This window comes from Parus major, chromosome 2 (assembly GCF_001522545.3).
Source record: "Parus major isolate Abel chromosome 2, Parus_major1.1, whole genome shotgun sequence".
Classification (NCBI taxonomy): Eukaryota; Metazoa; Chordata; class Aves; order Passeriformes; family Paridae; genus Parus; species Parus major.
In genome coordinates, this window is record NC_031769.1 from 128,781,134 (window position 1) to 128,796,738 (window position 15,605).

The 15,605-nt window shown below is 38.9% G+C and overlaps 1 protein-coding gene across 2 annotated transcripts in view; it reads left to right on the plus strand.

Moving 5' to 3' along the window:
* CPQ (carboxypeptidase Q) overlaps positions 1-15,605 on the plus strand; it is a 150,633-nt gene that overhangs the window by 98,235 nt on the left and 36,793 nt on the right. For both annotated transcript variants that reach the window (XM_033512352.1, XM_015618259.3), the window contains exon 6: positions 12,333-12,424. In XM_033512352.1, the coding sequence (XP_033368243.1) occupies positions 12,333-12,424 (92 nt within the window). The remainder of the gene's footprint in view (positions 1-12,332; positions 12,425-15,605) is intronic.

Sequence of the window (15,605 nt, forward strand, 5' to 3'; positions counted from 1 at the left end):
AGCATTTCATCATGATATCACTGTGACCCTTGGACATGGCTTATGGACAAGATACAAATTATGCCTGTTAATTTGGATTCTGAAAATTTCATGTAATATTATAAAAATATTATAGTGTAAATGCAATTCCATAGTTTCAACACAGCTTGCTCCCAAAACCGCTTAATAGCTATTGGCTTAGGACCAAATACATTAAATTAATTGAAAACCCATTAAAATTATGCAATTTTTATTTTAAGCAATACAGTTTGTATTCTTGCCTCAAGTAAAATTTTTAATAGTTCTTGCTTTTATTTCTAAGTAAATCAGTTACTTAATGTATTGGCCTTTATACATCCTCATATTTCCTCAATCTTCAGTGTTAGCTTTTATTTTTTTTAGTTGAGGTGGCAATTTCTATGCCATATTGGTATATTTTTTTGTTTGTTTGTTTTGTTTTGCTTTTGGGTTTTTTAGCTTTTCAAACACCATAATAGCTACAAGGACATACACCAATCCAGCAAAATCTGAAATAGTTTTACATAGTCTTCAAAACTTCAAACATTTAGTATCTTTTTTTTTTCCATTTCCATTTTGAATTCACATAAATGTTGTTTCTTTTTGAGGGAAAGTCAACTACATGAAAGACTGAACTGAAACTATTTTGCCTTATATTAGCAAAGAATGGAATAAAAGTATTTTATTGATGTAAAATCCCATGTATACATTTCAGAAGAATAGTACCTTAAAATCATAGGGCCAATTGTGATTGCTCTAGTTTTTGAACACTGCTTAAAGTTAGCTCTGGAAAGCAGAAGACCTAACAAGTGGAAACTTTCAGTCTGTCTGAATACTTTGCTTCTAATAGCTGTAATATCTCTCTGCTCATCTTCCACAGTGGGATGATGGGAAGGGGGTACCTGCTGGTGGTGCCATTCCCTCTCATCCTTCTTTAGGGAGGAAGTAAAGGCAGCAAATTCAGAGCAAATGTCAACTTCTAGATGGTAACATTTCAACAAGGTGAATCTTTCTATGTTTTCTGTGCACTGCAGTTTCACTCTCAAAACATCCCCTTCAGCAACATATAGTTAAATGTCAGTAGCAGCTTGTGCACCTGTTGGTGCCTGTGTTGGCTGTAGATATCTCCTGACCAGAGTAAAAAGAAGCATTTTGCCTAGTGCATCCATATCAAGTTCTCTGTATCAACTAAACTCTCACAGCTGCTTGTTTTGCTGGTAGCTAATCTCAGAAAAATTCACTAACTAATGGCCATACTGACTATTGGTGTTCAAAGGGGTCTTTCTCACTGTTAGTAATGAAGTTTAATGGAGCACAAGGGAAAGAAAAACATTAATTAAATTATTGAAGTTTACATATACCATTGATACACAATATCTGTGGCAAGCTGCTTCATGGCTGATGTGCTTAAAAAAGTAAGAACTGGAAATGTTTCCACAGAAGTTGTTTATTTGAAGAAACATGAACATTTCAGCTGGTTGTTGCTCCTTATTTTTTTTACTGGGAATAAAGACGTTTTTAGAGTTGCTGAGGCTGTTTGTGAACTGGTCTGAACTGGTAAACTCCCTTTCTTCAGGGAAGCCAAGGCTGTTGTGATAAGCTGAGGATTTCTGATGCTAATGATTTCTGATAAACCTTCTACACTCGCAGGCAGAGCGTCCTTGGCAGTAAACTTGTGCAATATGTAGTTTGTCCTCTGTGATGTCTGGCAGCTGGTGCCCTGCCCAGCCCTCTGCAGGTTTTAATCTTTTGAGCTATTTTAACTAATTTTGATGGAGACATAAAAATATTTAGGATAGGAAGTTCTGATATACTCTTCAAATGGGTGACTGGGGAGAGATGGGCAAGTGCATTTATTTCCCACCTGAGGAGAGGCAGGAAGAAGGCATTTTTATTCTTTTCTTAAAGATGGCAAACACCTGGTTACCAGAACATGTATAGCATTATGGAAATCACCAGTCTTTTTCCTTTTAATCTGTCTGCAAACTCTGTGTGATTGATTGCAGGTATCTCCATGGCAGTATTGAAAGCACTGTTTGCGGTAATTGAGGGATGATGGGAAGACACTGGAGGTGTTTTAGAGAGGAAGGGTTAACAGGTTCTCATCTTTAAGCTGAGGGAACCCATGGGGTGTTGAATGAGCTGTAATGTGGTGTGATGAGGACCTTTGGATGCTGTAGGAGAGAGAACACTCAAGCAAATTGCAGTTGTCCAGTTTTACAGAACAGCTATATTGCTAATTACAGCCTAGAAATCTCAAACCCGGCTTGTTTTCAGGTTGCACTTATCATTCTCAAATTTTGTTAGTTTGTTAGTTTATGTGCAAAAAATAGCATCTCTGGAGCTGACCAATGCCATTTGCCTCAGCATTTTCATGTTGGTCCGTTAGTGCTCTGCTGTCATTTGAAACACAGCTTCTCATGTCCCTCTGTCACACAAGATTTACAAAAGAAGCTGCTTTTCCAGGTGAGATCAAAGACTAGCAAAGCAGCTACACAGAGAACATCACCATAAAATCCCACAAAATTTATTTTGCTGCCATATTTTGTCTTTGGTTGGACAGTTTGCAGGGCTTGATCCTGCTTTGAATGTTCTTTGTCAGTTTCTGTGATGGAAATATTTGTGCCCTTTCCCAACATTTCAAGCCTGCAGCTCTTCCTGTTTGGGAGTTGTGCACAGGGTGTTTGAGCAGGGAGCAGCTAGTGTGTATCCAGTGGTTTCAGAGCTTTAGCCAGTGCTGTCTCTTGGCTCCTAATCCAGCTGTGCTCCCACACTGCTTGGCTGAGGGGCATTTCCCAGCTGAGGCCACAGGTGTTCTGTCCTCCTCCAGCCCTGCCAGAGCCAGCTCACACTCTAGGGCTGGAAATGTGGGCCTTTCTTCCCTAAAGGGAGCTTGAAGGAACTGAATAGTGACAATGATAGAGAAAGGTCTTTAGAAGGTGGTTGTATAGCAATGTCAGGTTTCCAAACATAGTATTTTAAATCTCCTAACAGCAGTAGGGAGCCTACTGGAGTTAGAAATCCAGTTGATTCTGATGGATGAATTTCAGTGCTTTCTACTGAAAAGCTTCAGAAATTATAGCTGTTATGTCTCTTTTTAATTAAAACATCTGGAATATTTTTTTTCCTGTTGAGAATAGAAACTGATGGGGTATGTTATTTGACACTACAGTCTAGTTTATTTTCAGAGTCCCATCTCTGCTTAGCACAGGAGGAATCAAACAGTTAGCAGGTTCTTTGTTCACATCCCAGGATTCTTTCAGCAGCATTTACCCACAAGCTCTCTTTCCTTGTTCAAGAAATGTGTTTTCTACCTTTTCCTGGCTGTATTTGGGTCTTGTTTCATTGCTAGCCAGCTCTTGGTGCCCTGCCAAGCCCAGAGATGCATACCTATCCATGAGCTACTGCTCAGTCTGGGGACATCTTCAGAAGCCAATGGCTGAGCTGTGAATTTGTCAAATGACAAACTTTTCCTCTTTCTCTTCAATTTCTTGAACTGCAGCCAGTATAAGGTGTTGCCAGTGAATGCTCTGAACCTCTGCTTCTACTGAAGTAGTCGGTGCAGACTCCAGGAAAGGCTACACTCCAAAGACCTCTGCAGTGGTGGGTTGTGATGCAGAGTGAACAGTTCCCTGCTTGTGCTGTTGTGTTGTGCACTGAGCCCGTGTTCGGTCATGCCTGCATGCTGCCCTAACCAGGAAGTCTCCTGCTTGGACTGTGCCTCCAAGTGCTCTTCTTCCATGTAAGAAAACACTTGCTATGGGGACCTGCCAGAGCCAGTGAATACCAGCACTCAAGTAGATAAACAGGGAACATTTTCTTCTTTCACACCCAGGGTAGGATGGTGATGCCATTGCTGCTAGAGTAGCTTGATGAAGGAAGAATGATTGTTGACAAAATCTAATCCCAGTCATCACACCTTTTACACAGCTTTCCTGCATTCCTAGACGATGATGAAACACGAAAAAGGGAGAAATGTATGGTGATAGATGATATGTGCTGTTTCTCCTCTGTCTATTTGCCAGCATTTAGCTGAACTGGGGTTTCATAAATTAGCTTTCCTATAGATGTAGACACAGATCTGGCACTACCAAATTACTGTTTCATAGGAAAAAGACACAGAAAACTACAAAAATGTTTTTAAAACAATGCATGTAAGAATTTTAAGGCACTGAGTTATTTTTACTCATAAGGAGTTGATTAGAGAGTTTTCACCCCTTAAAACTTACTTGAAATTGTAGCTCTTATCTGAATTATACTCATGACTAATGCAACCGGAAAATTATTAGACACATTTTTATACAGTTCACTGTAGTCTTTGTATGAAGTTACATTTCTCCAGTCCAAATTCACTGGCTAATATATGAGGACTAAAGATATGTTTTATTAAAAATATGATCACCAGAGTAATTCCTTTTTTGCTAGTTTAATTGAGGTCATATAAATGCTATTTTAACATGCTTGCAAAATATTTTGTTAAACATTTTTCTGAATTTCTTGTGGTGGTGTAGTTGTTTGCTGTCTGTGTTGTGAAGCATAATTTAAATTACTACTTTTACAGTTTCTGGTTTTATTCTCCAATCAAATATGCCTGATATTAACTTCTTACATTCTTTTCACTTTCACAAAGCTGAGTATTTTATTCTTTCACGTTTTCAATTCTGTTAAATCTACTTGGTATGAAATCTCTGCATATGCTGTTACACTACAAATGCATTTATTCCTTCCTTTTAACATTTAGTTGAATGCATATTTAGCAAGTACTTAAATCTTCAGTTTTCATACTGTGTTGACATAGCAGAGGGGCAACTGCAAACATAAAGGTTTGCTAATGTGGTGGTAAATTTAGATATAAAGCCCTCCATAGCAATTTTGTCCTCTGTCTTGTGGAGTTCTGCTTCTCTGCAAGCTTTAATTTACCCACAATATTCAAGAAAAAATCTGAGCTTTGATTATCTATAAAAATCTTAAAAACCTGGCAGGGCTAGCTGTTGTGTGTTACTGTTTTTTTTTCAAATCTCTAGCACCATTGACCTGGTGAAGTGCTGAAATCCTTCCCAAATGAAGTATGGGGCATCTTGTCCTTACTGTCATTTTTTTTAAGGTATAAATTTTCCATGTGGAGACAGAAGTGTTCCTGCTTAATTTTCTGACTCATCAGCTCTCAGAATAGCCTAACAGATTTGTTTTTCTAATCCAAAGAGCAGGGCAGCAGAGGTAGAATACAGACCCACCTCATATTAAGATCAAACCGTCTCTGATATTTGTAATCCCAGAGAGTGTAGAAGTGGGACCCACATTTCCTTTTCTGCTCAACACTTTGATGAGATCACAAATACCTTTAAGGAAGAATGTGTTCCTGAAGAGGAGTTAGGTGTGTTTTAAATGTGGACAGTGTCTTACTCCTTTTTGTGGGACTCAGAGAACATATTGACAAGGACCAGAGCAAGGCATGGGGTGGAGGAGTTCTCCGCTGACTCTGCACTTTGCTTTTTAGACAGGCAAGTTAGTGTTTCCTGTTCTTCTCCTTTTTTTTCCCCCCTTTTTTTTTGATACACGTGACTTGTAATGGCTTCATGGCACTGAACAAACCAGTTCTTCATTAAAAACCCCATGTGCAGACGAGCACATTGGGCAGTACTTCTCATCTGAAGTGCCCCTGCACTGTGCTGCCAGGTGGCAGGAAGGTGTCCACAGAGAAACCCTCCTTCTGGCACTATTGACTTGCAGCCCATAAGCACCAGGCTCTGGGCTTGGCTTCCCTCTTCTCTCCCTCACCTCCCCAGTCAAAAGGCTTAATCCATGCTATTTTTAGTTACTAGACTTGCAAATCATTCACAGATTTCCCCTCCAGTCTTGTATACACAGCTCCTTCCTTGACATTTCCTCTTGGATATTGCATTGCTTTTTAAAAATAAATCTATCTAAAACCTCTCACATTTCCCTTCTCCAGTCTTCTGTAAATCTGCCCTTCTGTCATAAGATCATCAGCCTCCCAAAAAACAGGGGGAAAAAATTGCTTGCATAATCTCAGTATCTTGCTGCACTGCTGTCAAAGCTGCTGATGCTCTGCAAATCCAGTCCTTCCCTAGACTGGTTCATTGTGGGCACTGCTATGCCCCTGTGCCCTCTTTGAAGGGCCTGTCCAAACAGCTGCTCACAGTCTGTGCCAGTGGCAGAGTCATGTCCTCTCAACCCCCAAAACATGTTTCCGAGCAAGCTGACAACCCCAGGCGAGACTGAGATGCGGTATCCGGCTTGGCTCATCACTCCACTTTGATTTCCCTCTCCCCAGCCTCAGACCTGACCATTTTCTATCTTCTTCCTGCAATGCTTCATCTCTTCTACTCCAGACTTCATCTCTCTTTACTCCAGATGTTCGACATTCAGAGGTTTACTTGCTTCTCAGTGCTATTTTTTGCAGTCCTCAATGCCACAAAAAGAAGTTATCAACAGACAAAAATCAAGGAGATTGCACTGCATTAGACTGATTTAAGAAGAAAAGAAAATTCCTGAAGCCAAAAGCTGTTTCCCATGTCTAATTTGAGCTCCACTAGAGAATTAGAAATATGTTATAATCAAGGTTTAAGTAGTACTAAAAGGATTTTTTTCAGCTGTTCTTTGCCTTGGTTTTGGAAGCTTTTAACTTAGAAGCTCTACAAAGGACTTGAGGGTACTGACTGGTGAGAGGGTGGACATTACCTGTCAATGTGCACTTGTAGCCCAGAAAGCAAAATATGTCCTGGGCTGCTTCCAAAACAATGTGGCCAGCAGGGTGAGAGAGGGGATTCTGCCTCTCTGGTCTCCCCTTGGGTCAGACCCCACTTGTGCTGCATGCAGCCCTGAGGACCCCAGGATAAGAAGGATGTGGACCTACTGGGGTGAGTGCCATGAAGGTGATTACAAGGATAGAGCACCTCTCCTACAATGAAAGGCTGGGAGAATTGCAATGGATCAGACTGGAGAAGAGAAGGCTTAGGGATGACCTGATTGTGGCCTTACAGTACCTGAAGGAAGCCTACAAGAAAGATGAGGAGAGTCTATTTAGAAGAGCATGTAGTGACAGGGCAAGGGGCAATAGCTTCAGGCTTAAAGAGAGTAGGTTTAGATCAAATATTTGGAAATAATCCAGTTTCCTTGGATGAGGTGGTAAGGGTGGTGAGGCACTGGCACAGGTTGCACAGAGAAGTTGCCGATGCCCCATCTCTGCAAGTGTTTAAAGAGAGGCTGGACAGCCTCTGAGCAACCTGACCTAGTGAAATGTCCCTGCCCATGGCAGAAATGTTGGAACAAGATGATCTCTAAGGTGCATGCATGATTGTCACTCAATTAAAAAACCCCAATTTCTTCTTAAATAAATGAGTGCACAGGCACTTTTCTGCACAAGTAGAAAACCGTAGAGGGCTGTATTTCTAATGAGTAAAAGCCAAAGTCCTTCTGGTTTAGAATGGAGATTTCTTCAAGGTGTTCAGAGGGAAAGTCTGCACATCTTCAGTTAACTGTGTTATTACTATCATCCTGTTGATTACACTTTATTTCTGTACATATATTCTTTGAAATTAGGCAGGGAAACAAGTTGCTAGCAGTAAGAGTTTTTCTCTTCCTTGCCCATACTACAAATCAGGTATTAGCAAATTGCACCACCATTTTGATGATGACTTCTTATCTTCTTTAGAAAAATGGGGAGTATTGGTTTTATTTTTATTTTATACTGTGGCAGAAATTTTGGAAGTACCAGATATCTTATGAGAAGCACATGCATGATTGAAATATCCAAACTAATGGCACCCAGTAAATCCCCTATGTCTAATCAGCTCCGGACTTGAAAAAGGTAAGGAGTGTAATAACAATTTGAAGAACGTCAGCAACATCATCATGTTTCTTTTTTTGTATAAATATTTATAAATATTTTTGTATAAATACATTTTAAAGAAATTCCAAGCCACAGGGTAACCGTGCAGAAAAGTCCATAGCATATGTTTGTTCAGTACAGCAGAGAACAGTACTTGAGGATGATATATTTGTATATACCTCTCCCTAGTAACTCCTAAAGCAAATACATAAGTGACTTAGGGAGTATAAGAAGTAAGAGAACATAGAGAATAGTTTGGGTTGAAAAACATCGTTAAAGGTCACTTAGTCCAAACCCCCTGTAATGAGCAAGAACTGCTTTAACTTGATCAGGTTGCTCAGAGCCCTGTCACATCTGACCTTGAATTTCTCCAGGGATGGGGCATCCACAGTCTCTCTGGCCAACCTGTGACAGTTTTTGAGAGTTACACCCTCACTGTCAAAAGCATTTTCCTTAGATCTAATCTGAATCTAGCCTTTAGTTTAAAACCATTGCTCCTTGTCCTTATTGCCACAGGTCCTGCTAAAACGTCTGTCCCTATTTCTTGTTGATTCCTTTCAGTTACTGGAAGGCTCCTCTAAGGTCTCCCTGGAGCCTTCTCTTGTCTCAGCCCTTCCTCATAGGAGAGAAGTTCCATCCATTTGATCATCTTTGTGATCTTCTCTGGACCCACTTAAACATGTCCATGTCTTCCCTGTGCTGAGGACTTCAGATCTGGATGCAATACTCCAGGTGGGGTCTCACCAGGGGAGGTAGAGGGGCAGAATCACCTCCCTCGATTGGCAGTGCAATTTATTCTACTTCATGCTCAGATCAAGGCTTTTCTAGGCCTTTTATACAGGGTCTTAGGAACGCGTTACTTCCTTGTTTTGCTTTGCTTGTGTGTACAGCTTTTATCCTCCTGATTTTCTCCCTTGTCCCATTGTGGGGGGAGTGAACAAGCAGCTGTGAGGGGCTTGGCTGCCAGCTGAGGTTAGACCCTGGCACCTGTTAATCTACTCACACCCATTTGCAGTTTGCTTGCATATAAGCTGAACAGCTATTTGATTTGCTTGTGTGTGATCCCAGTGCCTTGACTTGAAGGGAAAATATCTATATCCGCAAAGGTGGAATGCTTTTTATGTTTTTGTAAGCTGCTCAGTCTTAAAATGACATTGAAGAAGCCATCTACACACTATCTTCTTAAAAAATACTTTATCTTTGTGATCCTCCCCATCAGTAAGGATTTATGTTTATAAAGTAGGAAAACGGTTATTGAAGGAAACTGTGTGTTTATAGTACTGATCTCTATTTTGATTTAAAGATGATTCCTTCTTCTGACTTGTAAGCTCTATGACAGTGAAGTGGGTTTATTTTTTTGCTTTACATGTGACAGGCCATTATGATTTGTCTCTACATGTACCAAACAATACATTTCAGTTTTGCTGTGTGGGAACGTCTCAATTCTATCAAACAAGAGCAAGACATATAGGACATAAAGTTCAGGTCTTGCTGCTGTTATCTGTGAATGTGAGCAATCACTTTTCAAAAGAAACAGAAAATGAAGTCAATAAGACCTGCACATTGGTATGGCTGCAGTGTTTGTGGTACCCAAGGGGAAGGAAAGGATAGCAGCCACTCCAGCACAGAGGGAGTGTAATAGAGTAGGTGTCCTGCTGTGCTTGCTACAGATGTATCCTTAGTCATAGATCGACCATATCGATGTTTTTATTTCATTCTTTAACTTCAGTCCACATGCCCATAGAATCTTTTATGCTTGACATAAACCATAAGAGTATAGAGGCTTTTAAAATTCACCTTTGTGGTAAACTATGATTTTATTTCAGTTAAAGGCAAGGTAGAAGGGAGAAAAAAACAGTAATACATTTTTCTAAAACACTGGAGATTTGGAAATTCATCTGTAGTTTTTTTTGCTTCTGACAGCCTCTTTATTTTTAATACTATTTAATAAGTCATTTACTCAGTTAACAAGGAAAGAGGCACAATTTTATTTGTGTAACAGTTTTCCTTCATTTTAAAATTGCCTACCCACACCCCTTTATATGCTGCACCCATCATAAAACCTAGTTTTCTATCCCAATTGCTATTTTATTGTGTCTTTTCAATATGTGTTTGGGCTGCAATCTAAAAGACTTCTGATTTTGTGACAATGATACCGTGCTTAGGAACCAGTAGTTTTGAAGATGCAAACCTAAGTAATTAAAATTACTTTTCAAAACATTTGTAACTTGAATACAGTACTTCATTTTATTTTCTAATAAAAACATGCATTGAGAATATTCTTAGCAGTTTTACCTCTGAATACTGGATTTGTTTGCTATTCTCCGGTCAGATTAGCTCTGTTTTTAATAACACGTAGATAAATACTTATCACTTTCAGATTAAGATAATGAGGAAATTAAATTTTCCTCTATAGACTTTGTTTGTATTTAAAATAACTGCCTCCATAGCTTATATATTTTTATTTTTTCAAGTTGCCCATTTGATTTCAGTAGAACACACAAATGAATTTGCTGACAGGAATCCATGAGATGGGAAGAGCTGATACACCACGTCCCAGACTGGAAAGACCAAAGCTCAGCAGGGCTTTTTTATTTCCCTAGCTTCCATGGACAGATGCAATGGTGAGCAGGGAGGAGGCCATAGAATCTCAAATGCTTTTATCACAAGTGAGCTGTGATCATGTCAAGCTCCTGGAGAGCAGGAGCTGAGGTTACAGCCCATCTGAGCCAACCATGAGAACCCCATGATCACTGGCCCAAGTACCCCTTAAGGCAGCAGTGGCAGACTAAAGCAGCTTGATTTTTGCCTGGGAGGAGCCAGAAGATGCTGCTTCCCTTGTCTTAAGCATTTCCTACCAAAGCTACTCTCACAGGCTTGGTCTGGTGGGCTGGAGATCGGACTTCACTTTGCATTTTGTGATATGACAAGTAAACCTCCTTTTTCCTCTTAAACTGCAGTGCTGCTGGAATCATACTAAAGCACTGGCCTCTATGTTCTATACTAGCACTTTTTATTTTTTACAGCCACCTCTTCTAACCAAGCCACTGGGTTATTTGGGGTTAAATCTTATATTAGGGTTATTTTGGGCTTAAATCTTTCTGACTTCAAACCAATATCTATTTTATTATCTCAATTCTACCTCATAAACCATCTGACTAATTTGAAAAGCAAAGGAGGCTAATCCTTTTCTGTTGTGATTTAGGAGAGCAGGGAATCCACCGGGAGGTGTGCAGACGGTTGTCTTTAAAGTAATGAAGTTTGACAACCTTTCTGTTTACAGTCAATAGATCAACATTCAGAAAATACACCTTTAAACTTGCTTACACTTCTTTATGAAATATTGGAAAATCCAAGCTCTTTTATTCAGATTTGGGGTATTCCTTGTATATCCTGCCTTCAGTTCTGAGGATTGGTAACATGTAGTTTTGAGGAAGAAATCTTTAGATCATATTCATTGTGTCAAAAGAAAAAAAAGTTAATGAAGGTCAAGTCCATTGGCAGTCCTCATCCATTTCAGTTAGGAAATGAAATAAGTTTTGACAGTGATTATTTCTCCTTAGCACAAAAGTTTGTGTGGTACTTCATGCTTTATCACTTGTGATAATCTTCTCATGTTTTTTCTTTATTTTTTTCTCTAACATAATTAGCATTCCACTGCTCAGAGAACAGTTTTTTCTTTATCTGTTTGCTCTTCCATGCTCTCAAGTTTCTCTCAATGTATTAATTTATGAATAGAAACAACCAAATAAATAGAGGGAAGCAAATTCTATCTGATCAGCTCTGCCATGGCAAAAACAGTTTCAAAATTTATCTGAGAACTTATCTTTCTGTTTGAGCTACCCTAGCAAAATAGAAAACGGCTCCATGTTTGCCTTGTTTCAGAAAGTTGTGCATACACTTAGCAGCTGACTCTTTCAGATTCCAAAGTACAGATTGCTGCTTTTCATTTCTCTGATAAAAAGCAAAATCATATTTCAGTTCTTGAAATGGATAAACATTTCTCATAATAATCTGGCAGCTCATTTTCAATTAACTGTAATGAATTAACCATCACAAACCAATGGTAGTTTTCATGAAAATTTGATTTGGATCTGCTACGAGCGGATGTGTATTACTTATGGCAGACCACCACAACGACAGAAGCACATGTTGCAGGAATCTATCAAGGTAGTTACTTTCTGTGTGGTTTTCAGATACTTTCAGTATGACCCCACAATGTGCTTCTCTTGTGCTACTGCAACTGGTAGCAGCACCTCTACTGCCCACTTCTTCCTCATGTGGGCTCTCTCCCCACACCCCACTCTTTCTCCCTAAACAAGAAAAAAGTATTCTAGACAGAAAAACACACACTTGATATAGGTTGTGTTTTGTTTGTGGAAATACAGACTTTACATCCATTGGGGGCTGGAGACCAATGCACAAAATGCTCAAAATATATCTGTATTTAATATTAAAATCAATATTAAAAACTGTGTTTTAGGACTTCGTCCGAAAAGGACACTGCGCTTGGTGCTGTGGACAGGAGAAGAGCAAGGAGGAGTAGGTGCCAGACAATACTATCAGTTGCACAAGGTAAATATGTCTTTTCACCATTTTCTTGACAGAACTTTTCTCCCCAGTCTTATGACTTGACTACTCTTTTTGTCAAGACATTCAGCTTAATATGTAACCAAAACCAGTGATTCCAGTTCTGCCTGAAAGTAAATTTTCTGGGTTTATTCATACATGTAAATCTAAATTTTCCATTTAACAAGTGATGCAACCACACGTGTGCATGTTCCACTTGACCTAAGATGCTCTGTCACTAAAGTGTTCTGAAGCAGATATTTCATGGCTATATCTGCCATAGCTTTCAAACATAGCTAACCCTGGGAGAGTGAGTGAATGAATGATGAATGGTCCTCATATGTTTGCAATATAAATAAATTTTGTTTGGTTTATATATTTCTGCTTCGTTGCATTTTCCCATAATATTTTACAATGAAAAACATAAAATAATACAAAGAAAAATGTTTGCTATCTTATCTTGATAGTGTGGAGTCTGTAATGTACTTAGCCAATTGTTAGTTTTGTTGGATCTGGAACATCTAGAAGGTTGATTTCTGGTGATGCAAAGAGCACACAAACTCTATGACTTATGGCTATGAGGATAAAAATATAACATCTGTTTCTCCTGCCAACAGCTGCCATTTCAAAACACATCATGAGATAAAGGGCAGTTGCCAAAACTATTTTGGAGATAAGTCTTTGGAATATGTGTGTGCTTGGGTTTTTTTTTACACAGAAAAATAATGCTGTACTTGTATAACTATTATTCTTTTCCCTAATTAAGTAGAATAACTCTCATCAATGGTTAATACATCCAAGACAGAGACAAGGCAAATGCAAATGTGCCCAGGAAGTTACCTGCTCTACAACACCGTGAAAGCAGACTTACAAGCAATTCTTAAGAGCATTTTTTAATGCTAAGCAACTTATCAGAACAAATAAATGGAAACTTCATTTTGAATCAAATTCATTGTGATGAACCAAATTAGATCAACTTGCATCTGCACTAGAGTTGTCACAGATAGGTTTAAAGCAGTTGCTAATTGATGATCAATCAAATATTTCCCATTAACTAATTTCATATTGCTAAATATATTTAACTACCCATGTATAATGTTGTACTTCCTTGTATCTCCAGATTCTAGGGGTAACTCAGCTATGTCATTTATTTGGAAGAGGTACCCAAGAGCTTGCTTTCTCAGCTTCAGGGAGGTGACAGGTTGCAGTTATATGTTAGGACTCTGGATTTACTACAGGTATTCTGATATTCACCAAAATCAAACTAGAATAAAATATTCTGGAATAAGTAGCACATGAAAGAGATGCTTCTTATGTACAGAACTGCATTTTGGGGGAGCTGGAAGGATGCTCTGTGCCTAATACACACCACTCATCAGAAATGTATCTGAAGGTCTACTTCTGTAGATGTCCATGTTGGACAGTAAGATCCATCCTATGGTGGTGATATCAGCAACGCATGAAATTGTCTCATACATGTCTCATCTTTAGCCAAAAGGCTTTGTTTCACTGTAGTTGCAAAGATTTCTATTCAGAAATAATACCAAAAAGCAGACCTACGGATCAAATAGGGAAATATAAAGCAGGATGGGTGTTGTTTGCAAGATATTTGGTTATTTTGTTTTTAAAAATTTGAGACAAAGATGTATCTCAGTTCTTGCTCTGCTGGTGAGATTCCATCTGGATGTTTTGCTCTGCAAAGGAAGCTCTGTCTGACTTAACAGTTTATAATTTACATGGAGAATTTAGCAGAAATGACATCCGTCTGTTGTTTGTTGTTCTTGTTTTCCCCCTGCCATGTGATCTGGCATAATTATAAATCGATTTGACTATAGGACATTGCATTACTCATAATAATGAAATAAAGTTGATTAATACTGTACATTAAATTTAGCATGAAAAATAACCTTTTAATGATTTACTTGCTCAAATTTCTGCCAATTAGGATAGTATGGCACACACATTGATTGCTGATGGTAATGAGTACAAGTTAAATAAGAGTGGTATTTGAAGATGCCTTGTAAAATGAAAGCCAGCCTGTATGACTCATCTACATAGCTGGACCTACAAGTTTCATTCGCTACAAAGAAGTAGAAATATGAATGCAGTAATTTAGCACAGACATGGACTTCCTTGACATTGTAAATTACCTCCTCATGTCAGTGGAAATGTGGCAAGGGAGAAGAAATGAAGACAATATAGTACCGGACAAGTACAGACATTCTTATTTTTGTCACTTACTTATTATTTCTTTCAATTTAAGTTCAGGTCCTTCTTCCTCATCCATCATTGTAGGTTGTCACTGCTAGAAAGTGGATAAGTTACTGCAGAAATAACTGAGATAGCATAGTGGTTTTACTGTGGTGCCAATAATTAACATGTATCCCTGTGTAACAGCATTATTTATAACACTCAAGTTTTTCTCTAGATCCCAGTATTATCATTTCTGATTATTAAAGTAGTGATAGGGTATATTAGCTGTTCAGAGCTTTATGAGAATGTAAGAGCTGCCATACTTGTTGATCAAAAGCTCTAGTGCTCTAGACAGTCTAGTGCTGTTTCCTGTTTCTGATAGCATCCAGTAAATGTGTGCTTAGGAAAAACGTGAATGCTCAGTGCAGTCAGGTGAAGCTCAGACACATACATTACTTGTACAATCAGGCTTTCAGTTTATCAAATATTTTTCTGGAGAGCATCACATGGTCATTGTCCATTGTTTTCTTTGCATGATTTTTCCAAGCCACTTCCAAGAGTTGAAAGCCCTGTATATTCCAGCAGTTTCAGTGCCTCCATTAGCGCGAGGCTACCTGCCACCCACCCACCAGCACATCACAGAGCACCAGCTTGGTTTCAACCATGGGGTAGAAGCCTCTCAGGGGAATTACCAGCACCTTTGCTTCCAAAGGAGATACCTGTTGAATGCTCACTGCTTTTATCTGCCAGTCAATAATTAGATTTAATCCCAGACTAGAAAAACGGTTGTTTTTCCTTAACATTAAAGATCCTCACCTTGATAAAGAGCAGTGAAATTAAAGGATATAAGTGCAAATCGGACTGCAGAGCTTGGAGTTTGACACTTCATCTGAAGTCTTCTTCCAGCGCTTAGTGTTGTGTGACCCAATTACTGAGTAGGGCTCTTGTCTACAGACAATTCAGGATAATTTCAGAATCGTGAAACATTGCAACA